Source organism: Furipterus horrens, unplaced genomic scaffold (assembly GCF_987537825.1).
Source record: "Furipterus horrens unplaced genomic scaffold, mFurHor1.1.pri manual_scaffold_7, whole genome shotgun sequence".
Taxonomy (NCBI): domain Eukaryota; kingdom Metazoa; phylum Chordata; class Mammalia; order Chiroptera; family Furipteridae; genus Furipterus; species Furipterus horrens.
In genome coordinates, this window is record NW_028327177.1 from 138,221,363 (window position 1) to 138,245,834 (window position 24,472).

General features: G+C 56.2%; 1 protein-coding gene across 1 annotated transcript in view; it reads right to left on the reverse strand.

Annotated features, from left to right (window-relative positions):
• Nucleotides 1-24,472, reverse strand: part of FYCO1 (FYVE and coiled-coil domain autophagy adaptor 1) — a 68,021-nt gene that overhangs the window by 24,111 nt on the left and 19,438 nt on the right. The window contains exons 5-14 of the mRNA XM_090284630.1: nt 22,373-22,479; nt 20,800-20,943; nt 18,890-18,980; nt 15,586-17,943; nt 14,804-14,896; nt 13,954-14,072; nt 11,409-11,576; nt 9,393-9,542; nt 8,516-8,727; nt 5,670-5,814 (exon numbers count right to left, since the gene is read on the reverse strand). Of these exons, the coding sequence (XP_090140756.1) occupies nt 5,670-5,814; nt 8,516-8,727; nt 9,393-9,542; nt 11,409-11,576; nt 13,954-14,072; nt 14,804-14,896; nt 15,586-17,943; nt 18,890-18,980; nt 20,800-20,943; nt 22,373-22,479 (3,587 nt within the window). The remainder of the gene's footprint in view (nt 1-5,669; nt 5,815-8,515; nt 8,728-9,392; nt 9,543-11,408; nt 11,577-13,953; nt 14,073-14,803; nt 14,897-15,585; nt 17,944-18,889; nt 18,981-20,799; nt 20,944-22,372; nt 22,480-24,472) is intronic.

Consider the following 24,472-nt stretch of genomic DNA (forward strand, 5'->3'; position numbering starts at 1 on the left):
GGTCAGAATTGGCTGAGTAGCATGGTTTTGAGGTTTAAGACAGACCAGAGTTACATCCCAGCTCTGTCCCTCACTAACGTAAGACCAGCCAGCAATCTTGGTCACCTCTTTCGTTTTGGTGAAACCTGGACCATAACGTCACCCACCTCTCCGGGCAGGCATGCGGACTCGAGGCAGGGCGTAAAACACACTTAGCACAGGTGGCATTCATCGGGGGGGAGGGCTCCAAACTGGCAGGAGTTAATTGTTCTTCCTCACAAGAACTGGCAATACTACTCAGCCGTAAGAAAAGACGCAAGACTGCCATGTGAATGGATCTTGAGAGTATCATGCTAAGCAAAGTCAGTCAGATGGGAAAGGACAAGAATCATGATTTCACTCATATGGGATATGAAATAGAAAGCAATACATGAACAAACAAGCACTGGCCAGGTGGCTCACTTGGTTGGAGCATCATCCCACACACCAAAAGGTTGCAGGTTCGACCCTCAGTCAGGGCACACACCTAGGATGTGCAAGACAAATAGAAGCCGCCGAGCTGGAGAGGCGTGGGAGGGCGGGCCTTGTAGGGCCCACGTGACCCTACCTACTATTTCATGAAGGTGCCTAAATGCATCCACGAGGAGAGTTACTTCCCTGTACTCAAGCCACGTGGACAACACAGTCCACTGTCAAACAACAAAATCTCCTCTTTTCCTGGTGACAATTTGCTTCAATGGGGGCGATTTCTGTCATCTCCCTTTGTGCATTCACCATCATGCTGAGCACTTGTGACGGAGGGGCCATGAACCCCCGAGTCCCCGAGGCCCTAACTGGGGAAGCACAAGTGAGGAGTTGGGGAGCCAGGCCCCTGCAGCCCCTGCGCAGGTTCCCACAGAGGAAGCTGGGCGGTGTGATGGGAGAGGCTGGCTCAGTGGCAGCTCCACCTCTGTGCCTTCTTGGGGAAGCCACTCAGTGTCCCGGGGCCTGGGTTGCCACCCACACCACTGGGTATGGACCGTCCGCCCTCCAGGAGAGCTAGCGAGGCGTGACGGTGCGCTCCGAAGGCCATGCCGGGGCTGCCCGGCCACAGCAACACTGGGGCAGCTGCAGCGTCGCCTGGTTTCTCCCTGACCACGTGCTTGCCTGCCAAGTCAAACGAGCCCAGGCACCCGCCAGTCCGTCCCCCGTCCCCGGCCTAGTTCATACACCCTGTCTCTCAGCTCCACAGCTTAGGGAACCTGCCAGCCTGTCCCCAGGGACAGCATAGCAGGGAACCTCCTTCCCCTTCTTGCCTCATCGGCCCCGCACTGGCCCTCCACTCTGCGGGCCCCTCCCTGCACCACCTGGGAGCGGATACGACCTTCCCAGCCCACCCCCCCACCCCCCCGGCACGTGCCATTCATTACTGCAACAGCCGCTAGCACAGCCCACACAGGTCATGGGCTTTGGCGTCTTGACTTCACTCCATCCACACAACAGCCCAAGAAGTCTAAGTTCCTGCTCTCCTCCCCTCGGCTCACGCACACCAGCACCTCACAGAACAGGCTCGGGGGGCAGAGGGAGGACAGGGGGCAGGCTGGGGGGGGACCCTGCTTGAGTCCAGTCTGTCTTGGGTGTGGCCTCAGGGTCTGAAGGTAAAGAAAGTGCTCCTCCCCGACCATGTCTCCAACACTTGGTAGAGACTGGAGGTGGATGCATTGCCCCATGCGAACACAGGGTGACCCCGATTCCGAGGCTACCTGGGAGAAGCCCAGGCGATCGCTGTGAGTGTCCGGACTGAGGAAATGGTGCCGTGGGAGAGAAAATCCCGAAGCTGCCCTTGCTGGAACGGGGAAGGCAGAGCAAAGAACATGAGGCCCCGGAGCAGTCAGGGCACCCCCTCTGGCCTTCCCCAGCAAGGGGCCCAAGACAGCGCCCCTTTCCACGTGCCCGGCCCACGGGAACAGCCAGCACCATCCCGCAGATGAGGAAACTAGCTCAGAGAGACAAATACGTCTCAAACGGCAGAGCTAGGCCAGGACCCCAGTGAGGAGCCTCTTCCTCTGTCCCCAAACGTTGGTTAGAGGTTTCATAGCTGTCAGGCGCACGGTCTCTGCCAGCTGCACTCGCTCATCCAGGGGCAGAGACAGTGGGTTAACCCACGCGCACAGTGGCTTTCTAACTTTAACCATCATCACCATATCCTGTTTTCATCTTGTTTCTGAGATACCAGGCATCGAGTCTCCTGGTCGGTGACAAACTCACCACAGCGCCCGAAAGCATTCGCCCACGAAGCATCAGCTCTAAAGCAATCTCGAGCAAAGGTGCTCTGTGGGCAGAGACAGTCTGTGGGGGAGTTTTAAGCTCAGTATCACCTGGGCATCTGGAGCGATTTTCCTTTGAAAAAACGAGCGGGCCACGAGGGGCCAGGACTGGGCACACCGCAGCAGACACGCATGGCTCAGCTCCACACAGCACAGTGCAGCCAGAACACCACGGAAACGACACGCTTCTAGGGAAGGCTCCCTGGGAGCAGGCGGGCTCAGCGTTCCTTTCTAACCCTACGGACCCCAGGGGTGGGCGCTGGCCCGTCCCTTCTGTACAGGGGAGGGAACTGAGTTCAGGGGCACAGTGTCCAAAGCCATGGAACCTGCAGGTGGCAGATCCGGATCTGACCAGGGTGCCTGACTCTGGAGCTCAAGCTCCTCACCACCATGTGGTCTGTTCGTCTGGTAATCAGAAGGGGTAGCCAGGCTTCCAGGAAGCCACGCCTGGGTGGAAGCGGAGCAGAGGCCGAGCGGTCCAGGGCGCTCTCTTTCCTTCTCTGCCCGCCACCTCAGAGCAGCCCGTGAGGGTGGCAGAGGCTGGGCCTGAGGGGCTGGGGGGAAGTGATGTGGGGAGCACACAGAGCCACGTCTGGAGCTTTCTGAAAGGTATCATTTCACCCGAGGAGAGGGGCTATGTTCCTGCTTCACGTCACCGCTCCAGCTCTGAGCCACATGCAGAATATGAAGGACCTGTGGGAGGCTGCCCTGAGTCTGTAGCATCCTGCCAGGTCTCCCTGAGAGTCCGGATTGGGGGGGCCCTCTCCCTGCCCCATCACTACCAGAAGGGTCAAGACAACTTCATCGGCCCTGAGAATGTGCAGCCACGGGCAGGGGGAGGCGGGCAGGTCTCTGGCGTGCACGTGGAGAAATGGGGACCCGGCCAAGGGAGCTGTACTCATCCCTGCAGACCTCTAAGCCGTGTGCTGGGGGGAAGGCGCCCTCGGCTCACAGCCTAGTTCCGACACTCATAGCACAGGACCTGGAGCAAGTTTCTGGCCTCCCGAGGCTTCAGTGCCTTCACCTAAGTGAAATGGGGATCATGGGCGGGTCCAAGTGAGGCCATGTGTCAGTGCTACTGGACTAGGGACAGTGCTCGACAGGAGTGGCCTTCGTCCCCATGGCTCTCAAGCGGCCTTCTTTCCCAGCGCACCTGGACTCACACAATGTTCAATCCCTGCCCCACCGGACCATTTCTAACTTTGGCCTTGCTGATGTCTTTCTCGAAGTCTCCTATCGGGGACGCTTACACACATCCTGGACTCTACACCTCCCGTGTTTTCCTGGGACTCCTGGTGTGTTCAACTGGTTTGAGACTTGGGGAGAGAGAGAACAAAAGGAAAAGATGCCGCAGATGCCGGGGTCCACCCCCAGCTGACACACCGAGAGGGCGTGGGAAGGGGCAGGCCTGACCTGGCACAGACAGCTGGACCCTCACCCAAAACCGGGGCGGCACACCGGCAGTTTCCTTCCCCGGGACGCTTCCTGATCTCCCATGACTGAAACACACACATTTTTCAGCTTCAGAACACCTTCTGGTTCTGCTCCTGCTGGGAAACGGGAAGGTGAGGGAAAGAGGGCTGGGGGGTGGGGGTGCTGGTCACCCTCTCTAGTAGGCTGCAGCCAGAGGCTGCCCTCCCAGGCCAGGGGCTCAGTCCTGCTCACCTGACCGCCACCTGGCGGCAGAGGCACTGTCAGTAAAGAGTTGTCAGGCGGTGACAGCACAGTGACTCAGTGCTAATGGAATGGAACATGCCCTGGGGACCACTGGGCCTCAGGGTCCCGGAGATCACTGCAGGCTGATAAGAGTCTGGGAAGAATGCTGAGGCAGGGTTTCCAGAAGGAACAAAAAAGGCCCAAAGCCGCAGATGTGACAGGGAGCAGGGTTTCTTGGGTTGAGTGACCGGGTTGGCTTTATGCCTGGGGCCACAACATGGTAAATGCAGTCACTCTCCAGTAAGGGCACAGGATATGGGGGGACATCTAAGCCTAACATCTCCTGTGGCAAGAGCCACAGGGAGATTAACTGTGTCACCGCCTGTTCGGCAGAAATCCTGGGTGACGAATCTGACAGGTCAAGCCTAGCCTGCCTCTCCATTCTGGGCAAGAAGAGAGGAATGGAGATTTCAGCAGAAGTCAACAAGAACGTCACAAAACTCCCTAACCGGACGGACGGTGTGTAAAGGAACGCCCGGACCTGGGAGCCAGGTTGATTCTTCGTGGAGCTTTGCTGGGGAAACTGCACCGAGGCTGCCACGGAGGGGACCCTGACCTTTTCCTATGGGTCCCACGGCATAAACTCTTGACATTCAATATGGTGGCACTGGGTACAGTTACTGCATGTATTTAAAAAATGGCACAACTCTCCTCACAAACCTGGTTGGAACATAACAGGCCCAGAAAACTGAGGAGGGAGGGGTCACGGAGAATAAGCACTAAGGGACGCCCTGTGGGGTTGCCCCATGTCATCTGCAGCATCAGATCGGTCCAGGGGCCTGGGTCCCTGATCACAGGCAGCACACGACAGTGGTGACGGGCATGGCCCAGGCTTCGGGGAGTGGGAGGTTTCCCGGGTTCTGCAGACTGAAGGGCACCAGAGCCGCCTGTCTGTTCACTGCTTTTCGACCGCTGGGGCCCCAAGAAGGCTTCTTAGGAGCTAAACGGACCCCACGATGCGGGAAACAAAATCCCAGCTTCCTTCTCATGGCCTCGGCAGCGAGGGGGACCGTAAAGAGCAGCACCCTGCTGAGCACGGCAGAGAGGAGCACAGCAGGGGCTGCCCCGATGGGCTGAAAGTGTCCCCCTCGCATGCATGGCAAAGTCTTAACCCCCAGTATTTCAGAACGTGATTGCATTTGGAGGCGAGGCCTTTAAAGAGTTTAGTTAAAATAAGACCAATAGGGTGGGTCCCAATCCAATCCAAGCGGTGTCCTTGTAAGCGGAGTTGGCTGGACAGACACCAGGGCACACATGCGCAGAGAACCACAGGAAGGGGCACCGTCATGGTCCACAGACCAAGGACAGAGGCCCCTGGAGAAACCAATTGTGCACCCCTTGTTCTGGACTTCAGTCTACAGAGCTGTGAGAAAATAAATCTCCGGTGACCAAGCAGGTTAACATAGTTGCCGCAGCTGAGAAAGGCCTTCATTAATGCTGACATCGGGGACCGCTGCCATTCCCGGAAGTCCCTGATAAGGTTCACGCTGACCAGTTCCCGAGGCCTGGTGCCCCGCGAGGGCCATCCCATCCCGAGCACTGTTCTGTGGCACCTTCCCTCAAGCAGACAGCCAATCCTGCTTCCAGACCTTCCTGGCCGTTTGCTAAGAAAGCACGAGGGCCAGGCATTTAATGAGCACTCAAGAAATGGAGGTGACGTCTACTCACTGTTGGGCCACGTGTGGGTCAAGAGAATCGGTCTCAGTGGGTGTTTCAGGCAAGGAGGAGCCGGACTCCTGTATCTGGCACAACTCCTCGTCTGTGATGATGTCGAACATGGTGTCGTCTGGGGACCTGAAGTCTGCGTTTGCGCCTGGACCGCAGAGGCAGATCGGGAGAGAAGAGAAACACATTCAGGTACACGCAGGATTGGGAGGGAGCTTTGGGGAGCAAGGGAGGCAGCCACGCGGGACAAGCCACCAGGCGCTCACCGGGCTGACAGCTCTTCTGCCCAGGTGTGCAAGCAATGGCCGCTGGGACATACCAGAGGAGCAGAGCAAGGACTACAGATGAACTGAATGCCAACTTAAGAGATTTCTCTCAAGCCCGTTAGTCAGGGGCTGAGCGAGGTTTCAAGCTCTTATACAGTCTCTGAGGCCCCCAGTTTGGAAGGAGAGAAAGTATCAAAACCTCACAGGAAAGGCCCTAACAGAAAAGTACACACTCCTGTGCTGCTGAACCTGTGCTCCCTAAGACACCCCTAATCACACCTCTTTGGAAACAGGATTCAGTCTGACCTGCATTTTCATCCCAGTCCACTGGGGTGGGGCTGGGGTGGGGAGAAGACCCTCCCTCTGCTCAAGGAGCTGTAGCAACCACTGCGTCTCTGACCAGGGGACTCGTGTGCGGCTTTGTGGGCCACTCGGCAGGAAGGATGCCGCACGCATGCTCCTGTGCCCGCCACCCACCCACGAGCACTCTCTTGCATATGTCACGGAAAATGTGATGGCAGGTCTGAGGTGAAAAGAGAAAAGAATGACGGGGAGAGAGGAAGGCAGGCAGACAAAAGAGGAGACAGGAAATGGCAGAAATCAAAACAAGGGACCTCCACGCTCCGGCACAGTGCTATACGGTTGTCACTAGAACACATGCCGATGGGTCAGGCAGGGCAAAAAGAAGAGTCCACATCATGAGCTACAGGTTCCCGGCTGGCCTGCCACATGGCTACTGGGACGGGCTGTGCTTCAGAAGAAACCTTCCTCTTGTCTGAAGTCTACTTAATGAAGGGGTTGAGGCACAGGCTGAAGAAAGGGACCAGGGATTGGTTTCTTTGTACAGACCCAGCCACAGATGAGCACCAGGAACCCAAACTGAAGCACACTGAGAAAAGTCAGAAAACCATCATAAATGGAGAGCTATACTATGTTCATGGATTGGAAGACTCAACTGATTTCTCACGAAGATGCAAAAGCGATTCTTTAGGAAAAGAATACACTTTCCAACCAATGGTAGGAAGCAATTAGACAACAATATGCAAAAAAGAAAAAAGATTCTTATTAACAGTTCACACCATACAATAAAGTGAACTCAAAATGGATCAGAGCCCTGACCAGTGTGGCTCAGTGGGTTGGGCAGCATACTGCAAAGCGAAGGGTCACCAGTTCAATTCCCAGTCAGGGGATGTGCCTGGGTTGCGGGCTCCATCCCTAGACAGGACACGTATGAGAGGCAACTAATCAATGTTTCTCTCTCATATTGATGTTTCTCTCCCTCTCTTTCTCTCTTCTTCCCCCTCTAAAAATAAATAAATAATAAAATTTTAAAAGAAAAAAAACAAAAGGATCATGGATCCAAATGTGCAACCTAAAACTATAAAACTTCCGGGAAAAAAATGAGAAATCTTTGAGTCCTTGAGTTAGGCAAAGATACATACGTTACACAAAGGAAAAAACTGATCCATGAAAAAAATGGGTTGGATTTCATCAAAATTATAAACTTCTGCTTTTTGAAAGAAAACTGAATGACAGGCTATAGATTGGGATAAAATATTTGTAAAACACATTACCTGTAAATAACTTGTATCCTGAATAAAGGACTCTCAAGATTCAGTAATTAAAAAAATACGTGGCTCAGTGGACTGAGCGCCAGCCTGTGAACCAAAGGGTCGCTGGTTCATTCCCAGTCAGGGGCACATGCCTGGGTTATGGGCCAGGTTCCCAGTTGGGGACACATGGGAGAGGCAACCACACATTAATGTCTCCCTCCCTCCCTTCCCCTCTCTCTAAAAATAAATAAATAAAATCTTAAGTATATGTATATATAGATACATCAATGAGCAAAAGATGTGAAGAGATACTACAGCGGAGCAATGCGCACAGCGGTTTGGGACCCAGAGCGGATACAGGAGCCTGCCAACCCCCTTGATGACCCAGTTAAACAGAGAGGAACTAACTATTGCCGACAGCTGGCTGCCCCGCCATCAGGCAGAGGCCAAGGAGGCGCCCACAGGGGCCAGCACAGGAGACGGTGCTGCTCGAGCAGAAACGAGACTCGCTGCTGCCTGGCCAGGTCAGCCCTGCCTCCCGGGCGCGCACCCGCGGGCCAGTCCCCGAGAGGGCGGCCTCGGCCGGTCAGCGGGGCCGTGCTTGGCGCTTCCTTCTACTGCGCTGCGCGAAAGGACACAAAGGAGAACATCCTCCTTGGTCACTGAGAGAGGAGGATGCCATCGTTTCCTGACACAGCTCCCGGCCTTTGGTTACTCTGGGAGAGGGGTGGAATGTCAGGGCCGCGCTGTAGGAGACAGTGTCTCCCAAGTGTAGGGTCCGGTCCGCTGGCAGCATGTGAGCTAACAGGGACACAGACTCAAGTTCAACACACTGAATCGTACCGAGAAAGTTATTCCCTTTTCAATTCTCGTTCCATCCTAATGACATCAAAAAAAAGGCCTCAAATTGGTGGCACTCTATTATTGGCACCTCTGATGCCACAGCTAACTCGCCCAGATAGGGCAGTGGACACGTGTGTGTTGGGGGGTGGCACCCAGGGAACACCGTGGGCAGCAGCAGGAGCCTGACCTTGGCCTCCGGTGGCCTGGAGCCCAGCCTGGGCCGGTGACAGGGTGGGGCTGGGCTGCCCCTGGCTGGTGCCTGAGCTGCTGCTGTCAGGGGAGCCCGGGCCGTCACTGAGCTTCTGGAAGCAGGCGCGGCAGCAGCGCTCCTTCTTGCCCCCGGGCTTCGTCACGACGTGGTTGTTGCAGCAGTAGTAACAGAAACTGCGGCCACATATCCTGGGGACCAAACAAGCACGGGCTGTGAGGACAACGCGCTGTGGGCTGCGTGGGGACCGCTCGGTCCCGGGGCGGGGCTCTGGGCTGGGTGCTGGGCGCCGCCTGGCCCTCGGCACACCTGGCTCTGCCCCCACTTCCGAGTGTGGCCTCAGGCCCACCTGGGAAGGTTCCCGTAAAGCCACCTTAGGAAGCTCAGTGGGAGTTTTCTCTCCCAAGGCCCTGGGAGGCCGGGAATGAAGTGTGTGGCCCAGACCCCCGTTCCTGACACAAGGATTCGGGTATGGCCGAGGCCCTGAGAGCCAACAGACCCCCCCTCTGCTCTGGCCACAGTTTGAGATCCATTTCTGCCTTCCCTTCTTTGGGCCCTGGGAGTCTCTGTTCTGTGGTCCTGCAGTGAAGCGACAGCCCCCACTCTCCTTGCGTTCCAGTGACACCATTTCCCTTCTGGCCCCTGCAGGCTGAGGGAGGGCCCGGGGCTGCTGGTCTCTGGGTGGTCCACGTCCCCGTGGGTCCCCTAAATGCCACCCGCACGTCTGTGCTAAACTCTCTTCCCCTTCAGGGATCCCCGAGTGCCCTGCAATTACCCTGCCTAACAGCCCCTCCTCGCCCAGCTCCCTTACGCCCAAAACCGCCATGCTCTGCCCAGGCCGGCGGGCCACCCTGACCTGCAGTGGTGTCGCCGTGCCATCCAGCTGAACTCCCGCTTGCAGTCAAGGCAGTGGTTCGCCTCCGAGTCCTCGAGCAACTTCTCCTCAGCGCTGAGCTTCTGCTGGAATTCCAGGGCATCCGACTTCTGCCAGAGCGCGTCCTTGTCCCTGGGACAAAGCCGCGTCAGAGAAAAGAAAGAAGCCACGACAACGACGCAATCATCCCTGATTCAGTTCAAGAGGCCGACTCCAAGTTTCCAAGCACAGAAGGAAAAGTCACTTTTAACCGTGTTCACGGGCCCCGCTCTCGGTCACCTCTGCCACCCCACATCAATCCCAGACGCAGCAGACCCCTCCCCCCACGCAGGCCCTGCACTGCCACCACACACGAAGGCGGAGAGGCGGCCTAAGACGTAAATAAAAGGCTCTGGCAACTGCAAAGAGTGGCCAGCAGGGACAAGGGTGACACACGGCTCAGGCATCCAAGTGACAGTGCCTAAGGCCACTGTGAGTTTAAGCTGCAACGTGCTATCATGATGACGTGTCCGTCTGTGCGCTGTGGACTCAGGGACGACGAATGCACTGCCCTCTCAAATCTTGAATGTGCTCATGCCTTTATGTGTTTATGGTTCAGGTAATAACCAATCATTGCAGGAGATCAACGATTCCCAGCCTGAAAATCTGACGGGATGTTCATCCCCACCAGCTCCTCTGAGATGGAAGTCACTCCAGGGAACACGTCTGAAGGACGTGGAGGTTCCAAAGAAAGGTCTGGCCGTGTCCAGACATGCCTGACACGCCAGAGAAGATGTGTACAGAGACCTCCTTAGTGCTGCTAACGGTCGTTTTCAGGGCTTATGGCTTCCGACATGGGAAGGTTCCATTCTTTCCTGGAGGGAACCCCAGCCACCATCCTGAGGGTTAACGTGGCCCAGGAGCACCTCAGCCCTTGATGAGCATCACCAGAGCCACTCAGGTCCTGAGGGAAACCAGTTTCATTACCAGACAGGGACTCTCTGCCCCAACCCCGGACTGTTCCCCCGAAATCCAAAAGCCGGAACAGGGACTTGATTGGCTTTTTAAGCAAGCACACGTGAAATTGTCAGGAAGCAGGAAGACTCATTCTTTGGACCAGCATTTCTCCCGGCTAGTGCACAGCTTGTCCCTTCTGTCCCGGGAGGCCAGGCACCTACACCCTGGGAATGGGGGAGCGCCGTGGACCTGGGCTTTTCCACCACACACCTCGGGAAGGTGTCTGCGTTCCAGAGGTCAAGGGCCGGCCCGGGGGGCGGCAAACAACAGAATGCAAACAGATGGATGGGGGAGGAGGGCATTTCTCCCTGGAGAGCCCTTCTAAAAATACAGCAGTCCCTCTATATCGCGGCCTCACTGCATTGCGTGATCTTTAAAAACACTATATTTAATTATTTATCACGGATTTTTCACTATATCGCAGGATTTTGCGGTACCGTATACGTATGTTGTTAAAGTGACGTAGGTTTAAGAGTCGTCGTCGTCAGCAGCCGTCCGTCTCGAGAGACGATGGTGTAGCTTCTTAAGAGTCTATCTGCACCACCGAGAATGGCTGTGCAGTCCGACTCGGGAGTGACACGGTATCTGTCTCCTCCCGTGTTGAATCGACATCTTGCGATGACGCTGGAGTGTCCTCTCCAGTGAAGCTGAAGCTACAGAGCCTGGGCAGGGTGATATGGAGGGTCTGCTGTTGCCCATGCAGCAGACCCGGTTTAAGAGTGTAGAATATGTTTAAGAACATAAGTAGTGTTTATAAAAGTGTGGAAAGGTTAATAAGGGAGTGGGAACGGTTTATAAGTGTGTGGGAAGGGTTTATAAAGCCCTAAAATATATATAAATACTAAAATAAATGTAAGGTTCCTACTTCGCGGATTTTCACCTGTCGCAGGGGGTCTAGGACGTAATACCTGCGATAAGTGGGGGATCACTGCAGTTGCATTTCTTGAAAGGAAAACCAAGCTTGTGGGAAACCCCAGCCACCAGTTTTGCCCCTGCGCTCACCTGAGCAGCTCTATCAGCCGTTCTTCCAGGTACCTCTTGGTTTTAGTTAGGTCATCCAGGTCAGCCAGCAGCTTCTGGTCATTCTTCTCCCGGTTTGTCACCTCCTGGCAGAGTTTGTTGCAATACTCCTGGATTTTTGTTGTGGCCTTTTCAAGTTCCTTCTGGGTCCTGGAGGAGGAGAAGCGAGTTTTCCTGTTTCCCTGCTCCTTCTCGCTTCCCCTGTGCCTCTGGGGTCACCGGGCCCCTAATGAGGGGTCCCACTGCTCTCCCCGCCTTTCCCCCTTCACAGAGAAGGCAGCCCGCGGCATTACCTGCTCACAGTTGATGCACTTCCCTAGCCCTGAAGACCCCCCTGACACACCCAAACTCTTCACCCTCCGCCCCACACCAGCTACAAGGGGCATTCTGGGAAAACAGGTACCCTCAGGTCACTCGGAGCACCCCAGGTTGAGGTGAATTTTGCGCAGGCACCGAGGTTATGAGAGGAGCCCGTAGGGCAAGGCTCAGGTGCTAGTGAGGAGGGTATCTCCAAGAGGAACAGGAGTCAGGACAGGAAGGGCAAAGGGGCACTGCTCCCTGGAGGTGACCACTGGGAGGAGCCTCCCGTGTGTCTGTGACGACAGGCTGGGCACACAGTGGGCACTCCATCTGCACGGCCAGCGATGCTACGTGAGCGCCCAGCAGAGGATGCTGTCCCTCCAGCCCCTGCCCACCCCACCTTCAGCTCGGCTGTCCCCTAAGGCAGTGGCTTTCCAAGGACTCAAGAAGGCCCAGGGCCCAGCAAGATGCTTGTAAAAGCTCCAGGAAACACAGGCATATTTGCATCTCACCCAGTGGAATGTTGTCAGGAGGCTCTTTATTAGACACTGTCCCCCAATCTGATGTCCCGGGGACACACACACACACACTGCCACGGTTCAGTCACACAATGGATAACACAAAACCCAGTCGTGGACATAAGGATTATGCAACTCTGAGCAGCTAAAAACAATGGCTCTGAGATCTCACAAATAACCACTGTTACAGCATTTAAAAAAAAAAAAAAATACATCGCCAACTTAGGAAGTTCTATGTAAACTGTCATGTGAGTGTGACCTGGCTAGTAGCAGCCAGGAAGTCAGATGAGAAAAAGTGCACATCCAGGCCACGTAACACCGCAACATGCTCTGGATCTCTCGCTGGGCTGGGCCCAGGCCTCAAGGGGGGGTGGGTAGGAAAGTGAAACCCTTGTCACGATTCGGGGTGCCTGCCTTGGTGGGATGCACACAAGCAACTCGGTCCCAGCACCTCCCGCTAAACCTGTTTTAATCAGGCCCCGGCAGGACTAGCCTGGCCCCATCACCCGATGGTGGGCTTGTGCTCATGATTCCCAGTGGCCCCGAAGCCTGAAGCCTGAAGACAAGGGGGCTCAGGGAGGCCTGGGGGCTGGCCACACGCAGGCCCACAGTGTAGGGTTAAAAAAGTCACGATGAAAGGGTGACAGTGTGATGTGCTCTCCACAGACCCAGCGCCAGAGGCTGCAGGCACAGAAGCTGGTCTGGGACCCATGGCACACATACTGACTCACCCTCAGGACGAGCTGGGGAGATTCCACACCTACCACAGTGGAAATGAGGAAGAGCTCACGTTGTATGCATAGCAGGAACACACACACACACACACACCCAGTACCTCCCGTCGTATGCATAGCAGGCACACACACACACACACACACACCCCCAGTACCTCGCGTCGTATGCATAGCAAGAACACACACACACCCCAGTACCTCGCGTCGTACGCATAGCAGGCACACACACACACACACACACACACACTACCTCGCGTCGTACGCATAGCAGGCGCACACACACACACACACAGTACCTCGCGTCGTATGCATAGCAGGAACACACACACACATACACACACACACACACACACACACACACACACACACACAGACCCAGTACGCTACAGTCAGACAGAACACAAAACCACCTGTCTGTATCTCTTTCCGGTACTTGTTGAGAAAACACTCTGGAACCTAATGGTCTGGTCCAGTCCCACGACCATCACCAACACACTGCCTGACCCTGGGAGGGCACCTCAGCTCTTCTGAGCCTCGTTCCTCCTCAACAAGACACAGACGCGGATAGACGATACCATCCCCACCAGACCGTTGAGAGGATTAAAGGGGCAACCAGTTGTAAAGAATTTTAAAACGGTGCCTGCTCCATTTTAGGCATTTTTTTGTGTTTGCTGTTATTGTTACCCTTATCACATCCCAACTTTTACTTCCTGTTAGTTTTTCCAAAACACGCTATTACTGAACTGAAGTCCGCCCGGCAAGAGACGAGGAAGTGGAACCAGGAGCGGGGCTGCGGCGGGCGGCCTGCAGGTTCTCTGTGCAGCGCTTCCGGCACCAGCACTTTCTGAGTCTGCGGTTTCTCTTGAACTAGGACTTCTTGGACTTGGTATGAGTTGGCTGACTTTCTAAATGACTGTGCCCAACACCCCGTTCCCTGAAGACTACCCCCGGCTGCGTGGAAGGACTGGAACTAACCTGTCCAAGCTGTCGCGCAGGGCGGCCCCCTCCTCGTCCTTCTTCAGCACGGCGGCCTGGCACTCCGCGAGGTGCTTGCTGCTGCGGCTCAGTTGCTCCCCCATGTCTGCCTGGGCAGCCTGGCACGGGACACCACGGAGAGGACGCTCAGCTTGCAAAAGCGAGTGCCAGGCGCCATAAAGTGACTGCTGTGCTCTCCACCCATCTGGCCGGGTCACTTCCAGCTGGAGGGGCTTTTGTTTGTTTGTGTTTAAGCTCAAGAGGCCGAGAACCTTTGTTCTCTATTTGTGGAGTGTGACCCGCTCCAACTGGGAGTTCTGTCCCTCAAGTAGCAACTGCAACCGATTGTGGTGGCCGGAGGGGCGGCAGGTGTCGGGTTCTCCAGGGTGGGAGTGGAGGTGGGAGGCAGGGAGCAGGGTGCAGCTGGAGAAGCCGCTGAAGGCTGTGGTTTTAGCGCCGCCCCTGCTCCCGCTCAGTTCAGAATCTCTGGCCTAGAGACTGTCTGCAGAGATGACTAAGGAGGACTCCAAGGCCGCGTGAGAGTCACATCTGACAGGTCCAGCCAGTGGGGAGGGAGTGCAAAGGGACCAAGACACAAAACTCAGGGTGTCTGCAAAAGTGAACTGGTGCACGCTTCAGCTCAGGAATTGGGAGGAGGTCCTATAGGGAGCCCTTCAGTGGTCCCGTGAAAACCACACCAGATGGCCCCCCCGCACCCCGCTCCCCGCGCCAGGTGCACACACTGGGAGTGGAAAGGACCAGGCAGTGGCCACTGCACCGGCCTCCCCGACCCAGGCGGCCAGCTGCGGATCAGGGCTCCCAGAAGCGCGCGCCCCTGGGCCAGGCCTACCTCCAGCTTCCCCACCGCCTCCTTGGCGGCCTGCAGCTGCCAGCCTTGCTCCTCGAACTGGCCCCTGAGGCTCCTGCACTCTTCACTGGCGGCCTGGAGAGGACAAGAAAGGGGTCACAGAAGTGGGGTCCTTGCTCTGAGATGCCCTCAGCCGTAACCCCCAAATGGGTAAAAACAAGCTACCTCTCTCTTTTCCCCCCTGAAGTCACCTGCTACCAGAATGGCACCTGAGGGGACAGGCAGGCCAGAGGGAGGGCCCGGGACAGCCGGGAACTGCTGGCATTCTGCAGCAGGTTCTAGAGGCCACAGCAGGGGTCTCCAACTCACATGCCCAAAACAGCGGGGCAAGTACACAAAGGACCGCAAGGAAAATACCAGAGGATGCCTGTCCCCTTCAGTGTGGGCAGCCCCCACCCAGTCCCGCTGACCGCTGTCACATGGGGATGAGGGCACAGGCTTTAAGATCTCTCAAGATTTCAACAGCACCCAAACTGACTTCGTAAACATTCTGCTCTTTCAATGTTGACGATTAATTGTAAAAAATATTCTGTGTGGGCCAAACTTGCAATGAATGGCCCTGATTTTAGACTCTGGGCTGAGGCACCACTCCCCAGCGTCACGCCCCCGGCATGCTGCAGCAGACAGAATGCTGACGGCGGAACAGGAGCATGTTTGCCTGGGCCCTCCGGGGCCACAGGGCTGAAGGTGCATCTATACCCTCATACACCGACCAGGTCCTGCAGCAGGAGACGGGGGTCGCGGAGGGTCGAGGTCAGGATTACCTTCAGTTTACTCTGGTAGTCCATGATCTCGGTGCTCATCTGGAACTTGAGGGTGTCGAGCTCCTGGCGTGCAGCCTCCCGGAGGCTCTGGGCCTGCTGCGTGGCTTGGGCGAGCTGGTCCTGCAGGCCAGGCAGCAAGCCGGCTGTGTCCTCGGCGACCTTCAGCTTCTCCTGCAAGCTCTCCTTCTCTCGCTGCAGCCCTGCCACCTGGCGTTGCAGGCCCTCTCGCTCCCTGGAGGCCGCCTCTTTGGCATCCTGGAGCTCCTGGGCGGCGTGAGCCAGGACACCCTCCATGCGCTCTTTCTCCGCGGTCAGCGCGCAGACCTGGACGCCGAGCTCGGCGGTGTCCGTGTTGGCCTGGTGCAGCTGCTCCTGCAGCTCGGCGTGTTCCAGCTGGGCTTCCTGGGAGGTGCATTCGGCCTGGGACAGCTCCTCCCGCAGGGCGTGGACCTCTTCCATCCTCAGGTGGGCCTCGTGGGCCCTCTCCTCCTGCAGCGCCCCCACTTCCTGCGCTGAGCACCGCAGCAGCTCCTGGACATGGGCCCTGTTGAGGGCTTCGTTCTGCTCCTTCAGTTGCTGCACCAGGACCCTGTGCTCCTGCAGAGCCGCCTCGGCCACGCTCAGCTGGCTCTGCAGCATCTCCCGCTCTCCCAGGGCTGCCTGGAGCTTGTCCTGGAGGTCCACCACCTCGGCCTGCACTCGCTGAGCCTCCCGTCGATGGCCCTCCAGCTGCGCCTGAGACAGGGCCAGCTGGGCAGCTACCTCCTGGGATGTGTGTTCTTGAGATGGGCTGAGCCCCCCTTGGCCTTTTTCTGCTGTGAGGGTTTCAATCAGCTGGGTCTGCTGCTGGCACCGGCTCTCCAAAGCCCTGAGCTCCTGGTCCCGGGTCTCTGCCAGCTGCCGGCCCTGCTCCACCTGCTCCCGCAGCTGCTGGCACTCGGCCTCCTTGCCCCGCAGGGCGGCCTCCTTCTCTGCCACGAGGGCCCTCATGGTTTCCTTGGCCTTCTTCACAGCCAGGAGGCTGGCCTCCATCTGGTTGCCCATGTACCGGATGCTGGCTTGCTTGGACTTCAGGGAAGCCAAGGAGCCCTGGATGGCTGCCTCCCGCTGCTGCAGTGCCTGGTAGTCGGCCTGCAGGGCCTGCAGCTTGCGCTCCAGGAGCTGGTTGCGTGCTGCCACGCTCTGCAGTTCCTTCTCCAGCTCCCTGTTGGCCTGCAGCAGCTCCGCCTCCTGGGGGCTGCCCTGCACCTCGGGTCCCTCCTGCGGGGTCCGAGCCCCACTGCTCTCACCTGCCACAGGCGGGCCTGGCTGCCCCGCGAGCCGCTCCAGCGCCCCCACCTTCTCGCTGAGGTGGTCTTTGTCTTGGATGAGCTGCTTCTTCTGCTCCTCCAGGTCACTCACGTGCTGGCTCACCTGCGCCAGCTGCGTCTCCAGGAGCTGCAGCTGCCACACCAGGGACCTGGCCTCGCGCTGCAGCAGCTCCTTCTCCTGCCGGTGCCGCTTCTCCTCCTGCCTCACCTCCGCGAGCTCTTCCTCCATGCAGCTCATGTGGGCCAGTGCCTCCTGCAGCTGCCGCCGGAGCTGGGTGGCCTCCTTCTTCTTCCCGCCCAGCTCCTCCTGGAGCGAGGCCACCTCCTGCGCGGCGCCCTCCAGGCTGGCCTGGGCCTCCTCCTTCTGCTGCAGCTCGCTGGCCATCAGCTCCAGCTGGGCGCTCTGCTGCCTGTTGAGCTCCTGGGCCTTGGCGCTCTCCCGTTCGAGAGCCCGAAGCTTCTCCCCCAGTTCCTGGATCTCCCGGGCCGAGGCACTAGGGTTGAGCTCTTGCTGCCTGTTCCTGTCCGGTGCCACGTCGGCCTTCTGCCCAGCCGCGCCCGGTGGGTCTGGAACGTTAGCCAAAAGCTGGTTCCTCCGGTCCAGCGAGTCCCGGGTAGCCTCGAGCTCCTGCGCCAGGAGCTGCAGCGTGGGCCCCAGCTGCGGCAGGGCCGAGCGGTAGCCCTCGTCCCCCTTCTCTGCGGCGCCCAGCTCCAGGGCCTGCAGGCACTTCCGCAGCTCCTGCACGGTGTTCTGTGTGGCCTGGGCGATCTCCCGCTGCTTCTGGAGCTCGGCCTTCATGCAGGTGAGGCGATCGCTGTCCTGGTCCGCAGCGCGGCCCCTCTCCCTCTCCACCTGCAGCTCCTCTCTCTGCGACCTGACCGCTGCCCTCAGCTCCTGGTTCTCTCTGTCCAGGTGCTGTATGCGCTCCTGCAGCTGCTTCTCCCGCACCTCCAGCTGGTCCAGCTCCACCCGCATCTCATCAAAGCCCTCCAGCGCCTCGTTGTTCATGGGGCTGTTCAGGTCAAAGCTGGAGGCCATTTCCTGAGTCTGGGGAGGAAAAACAAAGAGCAAGTGGCTTTGGGATCAAACTACATGGTTATTTGGAAAAGCTCTGGCATTTAATGAGAGCAGAGGGGAAAACAGAGCAATTACATGACCTAAAGTTAGTCCACCTGGCTATTCAAAGAGAACCCCTTTGCTCACAGCGCCTGCCAGCAGCAGGTCCTCAAGACCCGATGCCACGCATGAGCTCCCCTGAGACTCACAGCTCGCAGGTGCCGCTGAGCCTCCCGTAGCTTCAGGAACACAATGGATGTTGGCTCTTCAATAACTCAAGTTATACTTAAACTACTATTTGCCACCACACCATACCCACAACTCCTGTTGTGATTTAAACCACAAAATAGGGTAAAAGGGCAGTCATTGTTCTACTCTTAATGCTGCTTGATTGTTTTTATTGTTTTGCTGATTAACTTCAGTGTTTTTTCCCACAAAACTATATACAGCTATGATACACTCACATGTCTAACAAAATGGAGAAACTTAACCCGACCCACTAATTAATCAGCACTGATGCGCCAGGCCCTGACACACGGCTCGTGGGCTCCCTTGTTCAATCCCCACAACCCCCTGATCAGCTCCAGCAATTTCGTGCTCCCTCTGAGTGGGGGAGAGAGCTGAAGCTTCCGGAGGGTCCGTCACCCTCCCAGGGGCACCCAGTTGGTAGGTGACAGTTGGGATCTGACTCTTGTCGCTTTTAGCCACCGTGTTCAACTGTTTCTTTTCAAATACTTTTAAAGCTTTGAAAAGAATTTACTTTGGAAGAGGCCCAGGTTCTATTTGGTTACAAAAACCTGCACCCTAGAAAACAATGGGGATAACTGAGGGTTTATATTTGCTCTGGCTGGAAGCACAGGTGTCGGAGAACATCGCCCTGGCCTGTGAAGGGAAGGACATGCCCTGCCTGACCCTGTAGTGAGGAAACTGCCATTACCTGCAGGTAGCTGCTCACCAAGCTGCTTATGCTGGAGCTTCGGCTGGGGGGCTTCCACATGTAGGCGGAAGAGCCGGGGGCCAGTGTCCTCCTGCAGGGCCACAGAACAGACACATCTGGATCAGAGCAGGAAACACACACACACGAAAACCAGAGGCGGGCGGGTGGGGTTTACCTGCCAGACAAAGTGTCTGACAAAAGGCAGAAGGCAACAGTTTCCACCAAAGGGCACCCTTACATTGGTCTGTAGCAAATGGACTCCATTGCTAAAGTTTAAACAGGATGGCTTTCCTCCCAGTGTTAATAAAGAATCAAGTGAACATGATATTTCCCAATTTTGGGTTTAAATTTTCCCTAACTTTCAGTGCCTTGGCACCGTCGGTCTGCTAGGGAGGAAAAAGGCACAGCCGACCTAGTAAATAAAGGTCGCGTCGTGCTGAGGGGCTTACGGTCACCGCGTCCCAGACCTGCTTCAAGCGCAGGAGGCTGCACTTGCCGTGCCGGTGTGGGGCCCTTCCCGCAGTGCAGAGCGTCCTCCCTGACAGCCTAGATCTGTAGGACGACTCCCGTCCGGAGGAACAGTGCAGACTGGATGCCTTTTTACTTAAAGCAGAATCTTCTCCCTGACCTACAAGCGCTGCCTTTTAAAACTATTGGTCTCCACAACCCAGCGATTCCACTTCCCAGGATCTACCCTCAGACAGCCACACACACACGTGCACAGGAGACACACGGGGAGTTCCTGGCAGCTCTGCCTGCAATGGTGAGAGGGTGCAACCAGCTTATCTCTGTACCACTAGGGCAGCAGACAAACGGGTTCATTCACACAACAGAACACTCCACGCCACCGGTCTTCGGCAATCTGTTGCTGGAAAGGGCCCGAGGCAAACATTTGGGGCTTGCCAGCCTTATGGTCTCTGTCACAACTCAACTCTGCCAACTGTAGCGTGAAAGCAGCCTCAGACTCTACGGTTGTCACACACCGCCCGGTGGGCCCCAGTTGCTGCCCCTGCTCTACATTTTATGGAACTGCAGCCCTGACTGCCGTGGCTCAGTAGATTGGGCGTCATCCTGTGAACGGAAAGGTCGCTGGTTCGATTCCTGGTCAGGGTGCACGCCTGGGTTGTGGGCCGGGTCCCCAGTTGCGGGCATGTGAGAGGCAACCACACATTGATGTTTCTCTCCCTCTTCTTTCTCCCTCCCTTCCCCTCTCTCTAAAAATAAGTAAATAAAATCTTAAAAAAGAAAAAAGAAAACCTTGTTTTTTTTTAAAAAAAGTACGTCCTAATATAAAATACGAAAACTGAAAATTTAAAAGCCTTACTAACAGGAAGTCAAACAAAGACTGCCGGACTGGAGGCTGGCGCCCCGACCCTGCTGGCCGCCGGCTGTGTGACTCCGGGGAGCCTCCCCTCCCTGAGCTTGTGTCCTCCCCCCTCCCCACCAGGGTGGTGTCAGGTGCTGCGGGATGACGTGCTGAGTGCCATCCAGGCGTAAAGAGGAAACTTCCCAGCACCCTTCACACGAAGGGGCTGTCACTTTCACCCCCTCTCTTACTGCCTGGAAGAAGGCCCCCATGATAATGCCCTAAGAACACAAGCGGGGCAAAGCCCACCCTCTCCTCCTCAGACTTTCACTCCAAGTCCCGTAACACCTTTAGAAACTTTGGGTTTTGCAAATGCACTTCCACAGACTCATGCCACCCAGGCCGTGGGGTCAGCTGGAGGCCGGAGCCCCGGAGGTGACTGTGAGTCACAATTCAACAAAGCCGGTAAAATTAATGGGCCGAAGAGTTGCAAAGATTTACGCATTTACTGAGCAAACAGAAGTGTGTTGAGCGGGCCGGTGGCAATCTTCAAAACTTCAAACATCCCTCCCGTCTCTTTAAACCAAGCAATTCTTCAAAATACCTGGTAAACGTGGGCCAGGCAGCGTCCAGGTCGTAGCCCCGGGACGCCAGGTCAAACTGGACATCAGTGAGCTCGTAGAGCTGGCCCACGATGTCGGAGCTCAGCCTGGGCTTCAGGAAGGGGCTCCTTTCATAGTACCAGTCACTGCAGGGGGACAACGAGGCAGGGTTAGAAGGCGCGCGTGGGTCGGGGAAGCGTGGAGCTCACCAGCCCTCTGCCCCGTATCCCTCGTCTCGTTCTAACTCAGGCTGCAAAACCAAGGACGCAGACACCCCCGCCTCCGTCTGGCTCTCACCACAGGAGCCCAGAGCTCGCAGACCAGCGGCACTGGGATGAACTAGATTCTCACGCATTTAGTATTTCTATTGTAGCTATTTCCCCAAAAGGAGCTGAGAAACCTTACATCTCAATTACCTGCCACGGAAGGGCAGCTGCCGGGGAAAGAAAGCTTCCTTTGTGAGAGATAAATAACCCCATCCCCTGTTCTTTCTGGAGGAGTCAATACAGGACATCGAACTCACTGCTAATTTCTGTCTCGCCACGAATTTGGAAGACAAAGAACAAGATCTGAGGGTTGTTTCACTGCCCGTGAGCAGGAAGAACTGAACAGGACACACTGAGGGGCTTAAGGAGCTCCCTGGCTGATGCCTGTGAACTGCGGTACAGGGGAAGCCAGGCTGTTCATGATGGCTTTCACCAACTTCTTCTAGAATAAAATAACCTACAAATCAAATGGGTTCTCTCAGCTCACATGAATTCACAAAGCCCATCACATGTCACGTGAGTGAGAAATACGCCTTTATGCAAATCAATCTTAGAAGCGACAAAATGAAACAAAATATTTTCCCCCAAGAGTTCTTTGTAAAAAAATGCATACGTGCCTTATTTGATTAACTGGAGGAATGCTCCCTAGGGAGAGGGGAGACCAGAGCTGGAAAGGGTGCTGGGCCACCCCAAGAGGTGCCTGACCTGCAGCTCCTGGCCTGACCCCTTCTCCCCACTTGCTTTACACGCTCAGTCCCCTGCTCCTGCCTTCATCACTAGTGGCACCAAGACTCCCAAACTGGTCGCCCATCACCTCCCAGGACCCAGACACGCTGGCAGGTACTCCGTGTGTCTGAGTGACCTCAGGGAGGACCAGGCTCAGTGGTTAAAAACCCCACAGGTGATTCTGCTGACAGGCCAAGGCCACAACCCCTGGTGACCAGAGGCTGTGTCCACGCACCAGTGCCAGCACCAAGGACAGGCCGGGCCCCGGGGACGATGACTTGGCAATGCGGGTTAGGCGAGCTGGGCCCAAGCTCCTGCCTTACGACTCAGACTCAGCATCGGGGGTCCCAGAGGAAGGCGCTGAGCGCCGTGCCAAGCCTCATTTCTCACCTGTGAACACTCAGGGCCACCTGGCCCCCGTGTGTCAAGAACTGTGGCTGGGAGGGGGAGAGAGGATGACAAGTCTGGATGGCTCTGCTTGTGCCAGGGTGTGTCACAGAGCGGCACCGCAGCTGCAGGTGTCATTATGACTTTAGTTCACCTGCAAGTGCCCGGGGGCCACCCAGCACTGTCCTGTGTGTACCTGGTCACTTTGGTGTTCATGAAGCACTGCTGTAAGGTGTCTGCCAGCCGCTGGTGCACCAAGGAGTAGCGGATAAATGCTCTTCCTTTTCCCAGCGACGTTCGGAGCTGGAAGAGGAAGATCCCAGAGAAATGAAGAACTGTTAGCCTACGTCTGTGTGGGCACCCGGCCTCATGGATGGCCTGCACAGGACAGGGAAGAAAACTTCACCCAGTTCTACCTCCACACTGGCTTCCCCCAAAGGACACGAAACATCTGAGAAGGTCACCCCTGAGAGCCAGGCCCGAAGTGGGTCAGCTTCTTTCAGGCTCCCATCCAAGGGTAAGCTACAGACTCCAGCAAACATGCCAAGAGAGGGATGTTCACCGGAGGCTCTCCAACACCTGTGATTCCACTGGAATGTTCCTGACCCTCCTCTACCCCGTCAGCTTCTCTGGGTTTGGAGGCAGAGAGGGGAAGAAACTACATGACTCGATTTGGAATACTTAGAATAAAACTCGGAGGTGAACAAAGGGCTTCTCACGCCAGGACTGAGCTTTAGCAGGAGCTGGGCTCAGTGTGGCTGATGTGGGCTCTTTGGAGGGTGCTGGGAGGAGACGCAGGGGTGAGGCCCAAGGGGCTTGGTTGGGGTCTGTGTGGAGGGGGAGATAAGGGGACAAAGGGCAGAGGTGTGTAAGGGGGACTTTAAGGAAGTTTTCAAGGATGAAGAACTGCCTCTTCTGTGTCCTCATGAAACCATTGGTAAAATCCATGTATCTGTCAACTTTCCTGGTGGGATTTGTCTTCAGCTATACCAGGCCACTGCATTTAGTCAGAAGGTGCCCGGGGGTGAGAGTGGGGTGGGGGGCTCTCTAGGCAGCCCAGTCACAGCAGGGTGGCGACAAAACGAGCACAGTTCTATTTCAGGAAGTCTGAGGCGGATGGAGGCTCCAGCGCAGGCCTGTCCTTGAAACCTCTCCCTACCATGCCAAACACAGGCACTTGCTGTGATGAAGATGGGGTACGCTGGTCAGAAACTCTGCCAGCCACAGACACAGCCACTGAGATGGATGGGACCAAGGGGACAGCCACAGAAGGCACGGGAGACCAGTTTGTAAATCAGGATTCACATGGCCCATATTTCAGCCCAAGAAGATGAAGAAGCATTTAATCAGAGCTATACGACTTTACTGCCAGCTCAAGGAAATGATACCACAGCACGCAGTAGTTTAAAAAATAAAAAGGTGTGAAACCCCAAACGCTGAAAAGGCTGTAAGACGTATTTCCATGTGAGCTCTGTGGGTTTGGGGTAAAGTCAAGGTGCCTGGAAATGAGGTGGGTGGCAGCCTGGCCTCCGGCTCTGTGAAGTCCAGCTGGCACGTCTGCAGGTAGTCGGTCCCCACAGACGCCCAGGGGAATCTCGATGACACCCCATGTCCAAACAGTTTTGTCACTGATGAGCGAGGTGCGAACCAAGTGTCCAGGGGGGACTACCAGGGCACTCGGGGAGCCGAGGACAGCAGAGCCGGGCAGTGAAGCGAAGCCTGGTGCTGCACGAACTTTGCACACCCATGCACGGCCCCGTGGAACCAAGGAAGAACTTCACCGAACAGTCTAGGTCTGTGAACTCCCAAGAGCGGCTCAGCAAAATGGCCACTGTAACAGCATTTAGAATATTTAACTTTTTAGTGGAAAACCCGAGTCTCTATTTTTAATCAGGCCTACTAACTGAATTTATTTTACACAGGGCAAAGGAGCTGTTTATTTTAGGAGGTCTTTTTCAATATCTCTCGGCAAAGAGAACAGCACAGTTCCTTTGCACCACAAATGAAAATACAGAACAGTCTTTTTTACTTTCTATTTTTTGAGATCGTGGGTCCGCTTTCATTACCTAATTCCTGAAACCTCTTGGCAGCCCATCAGAGCTCACATGCACGATACTGGGAAGCGATACAGCGGCAGCACAGGACAGGCAGTCTGCAAGGCACCCGACGCCAGGCTGGCCGCCCCGGTTCTGCTCCTGCTCCACGGGGTGAAACACACGTAGTAGCCCAGGGTGAGCCCGCTGCGAACCTTTAGGAGCGGCCGATGGCACCCCTGTGCTGCTCCAGCCCACATGGT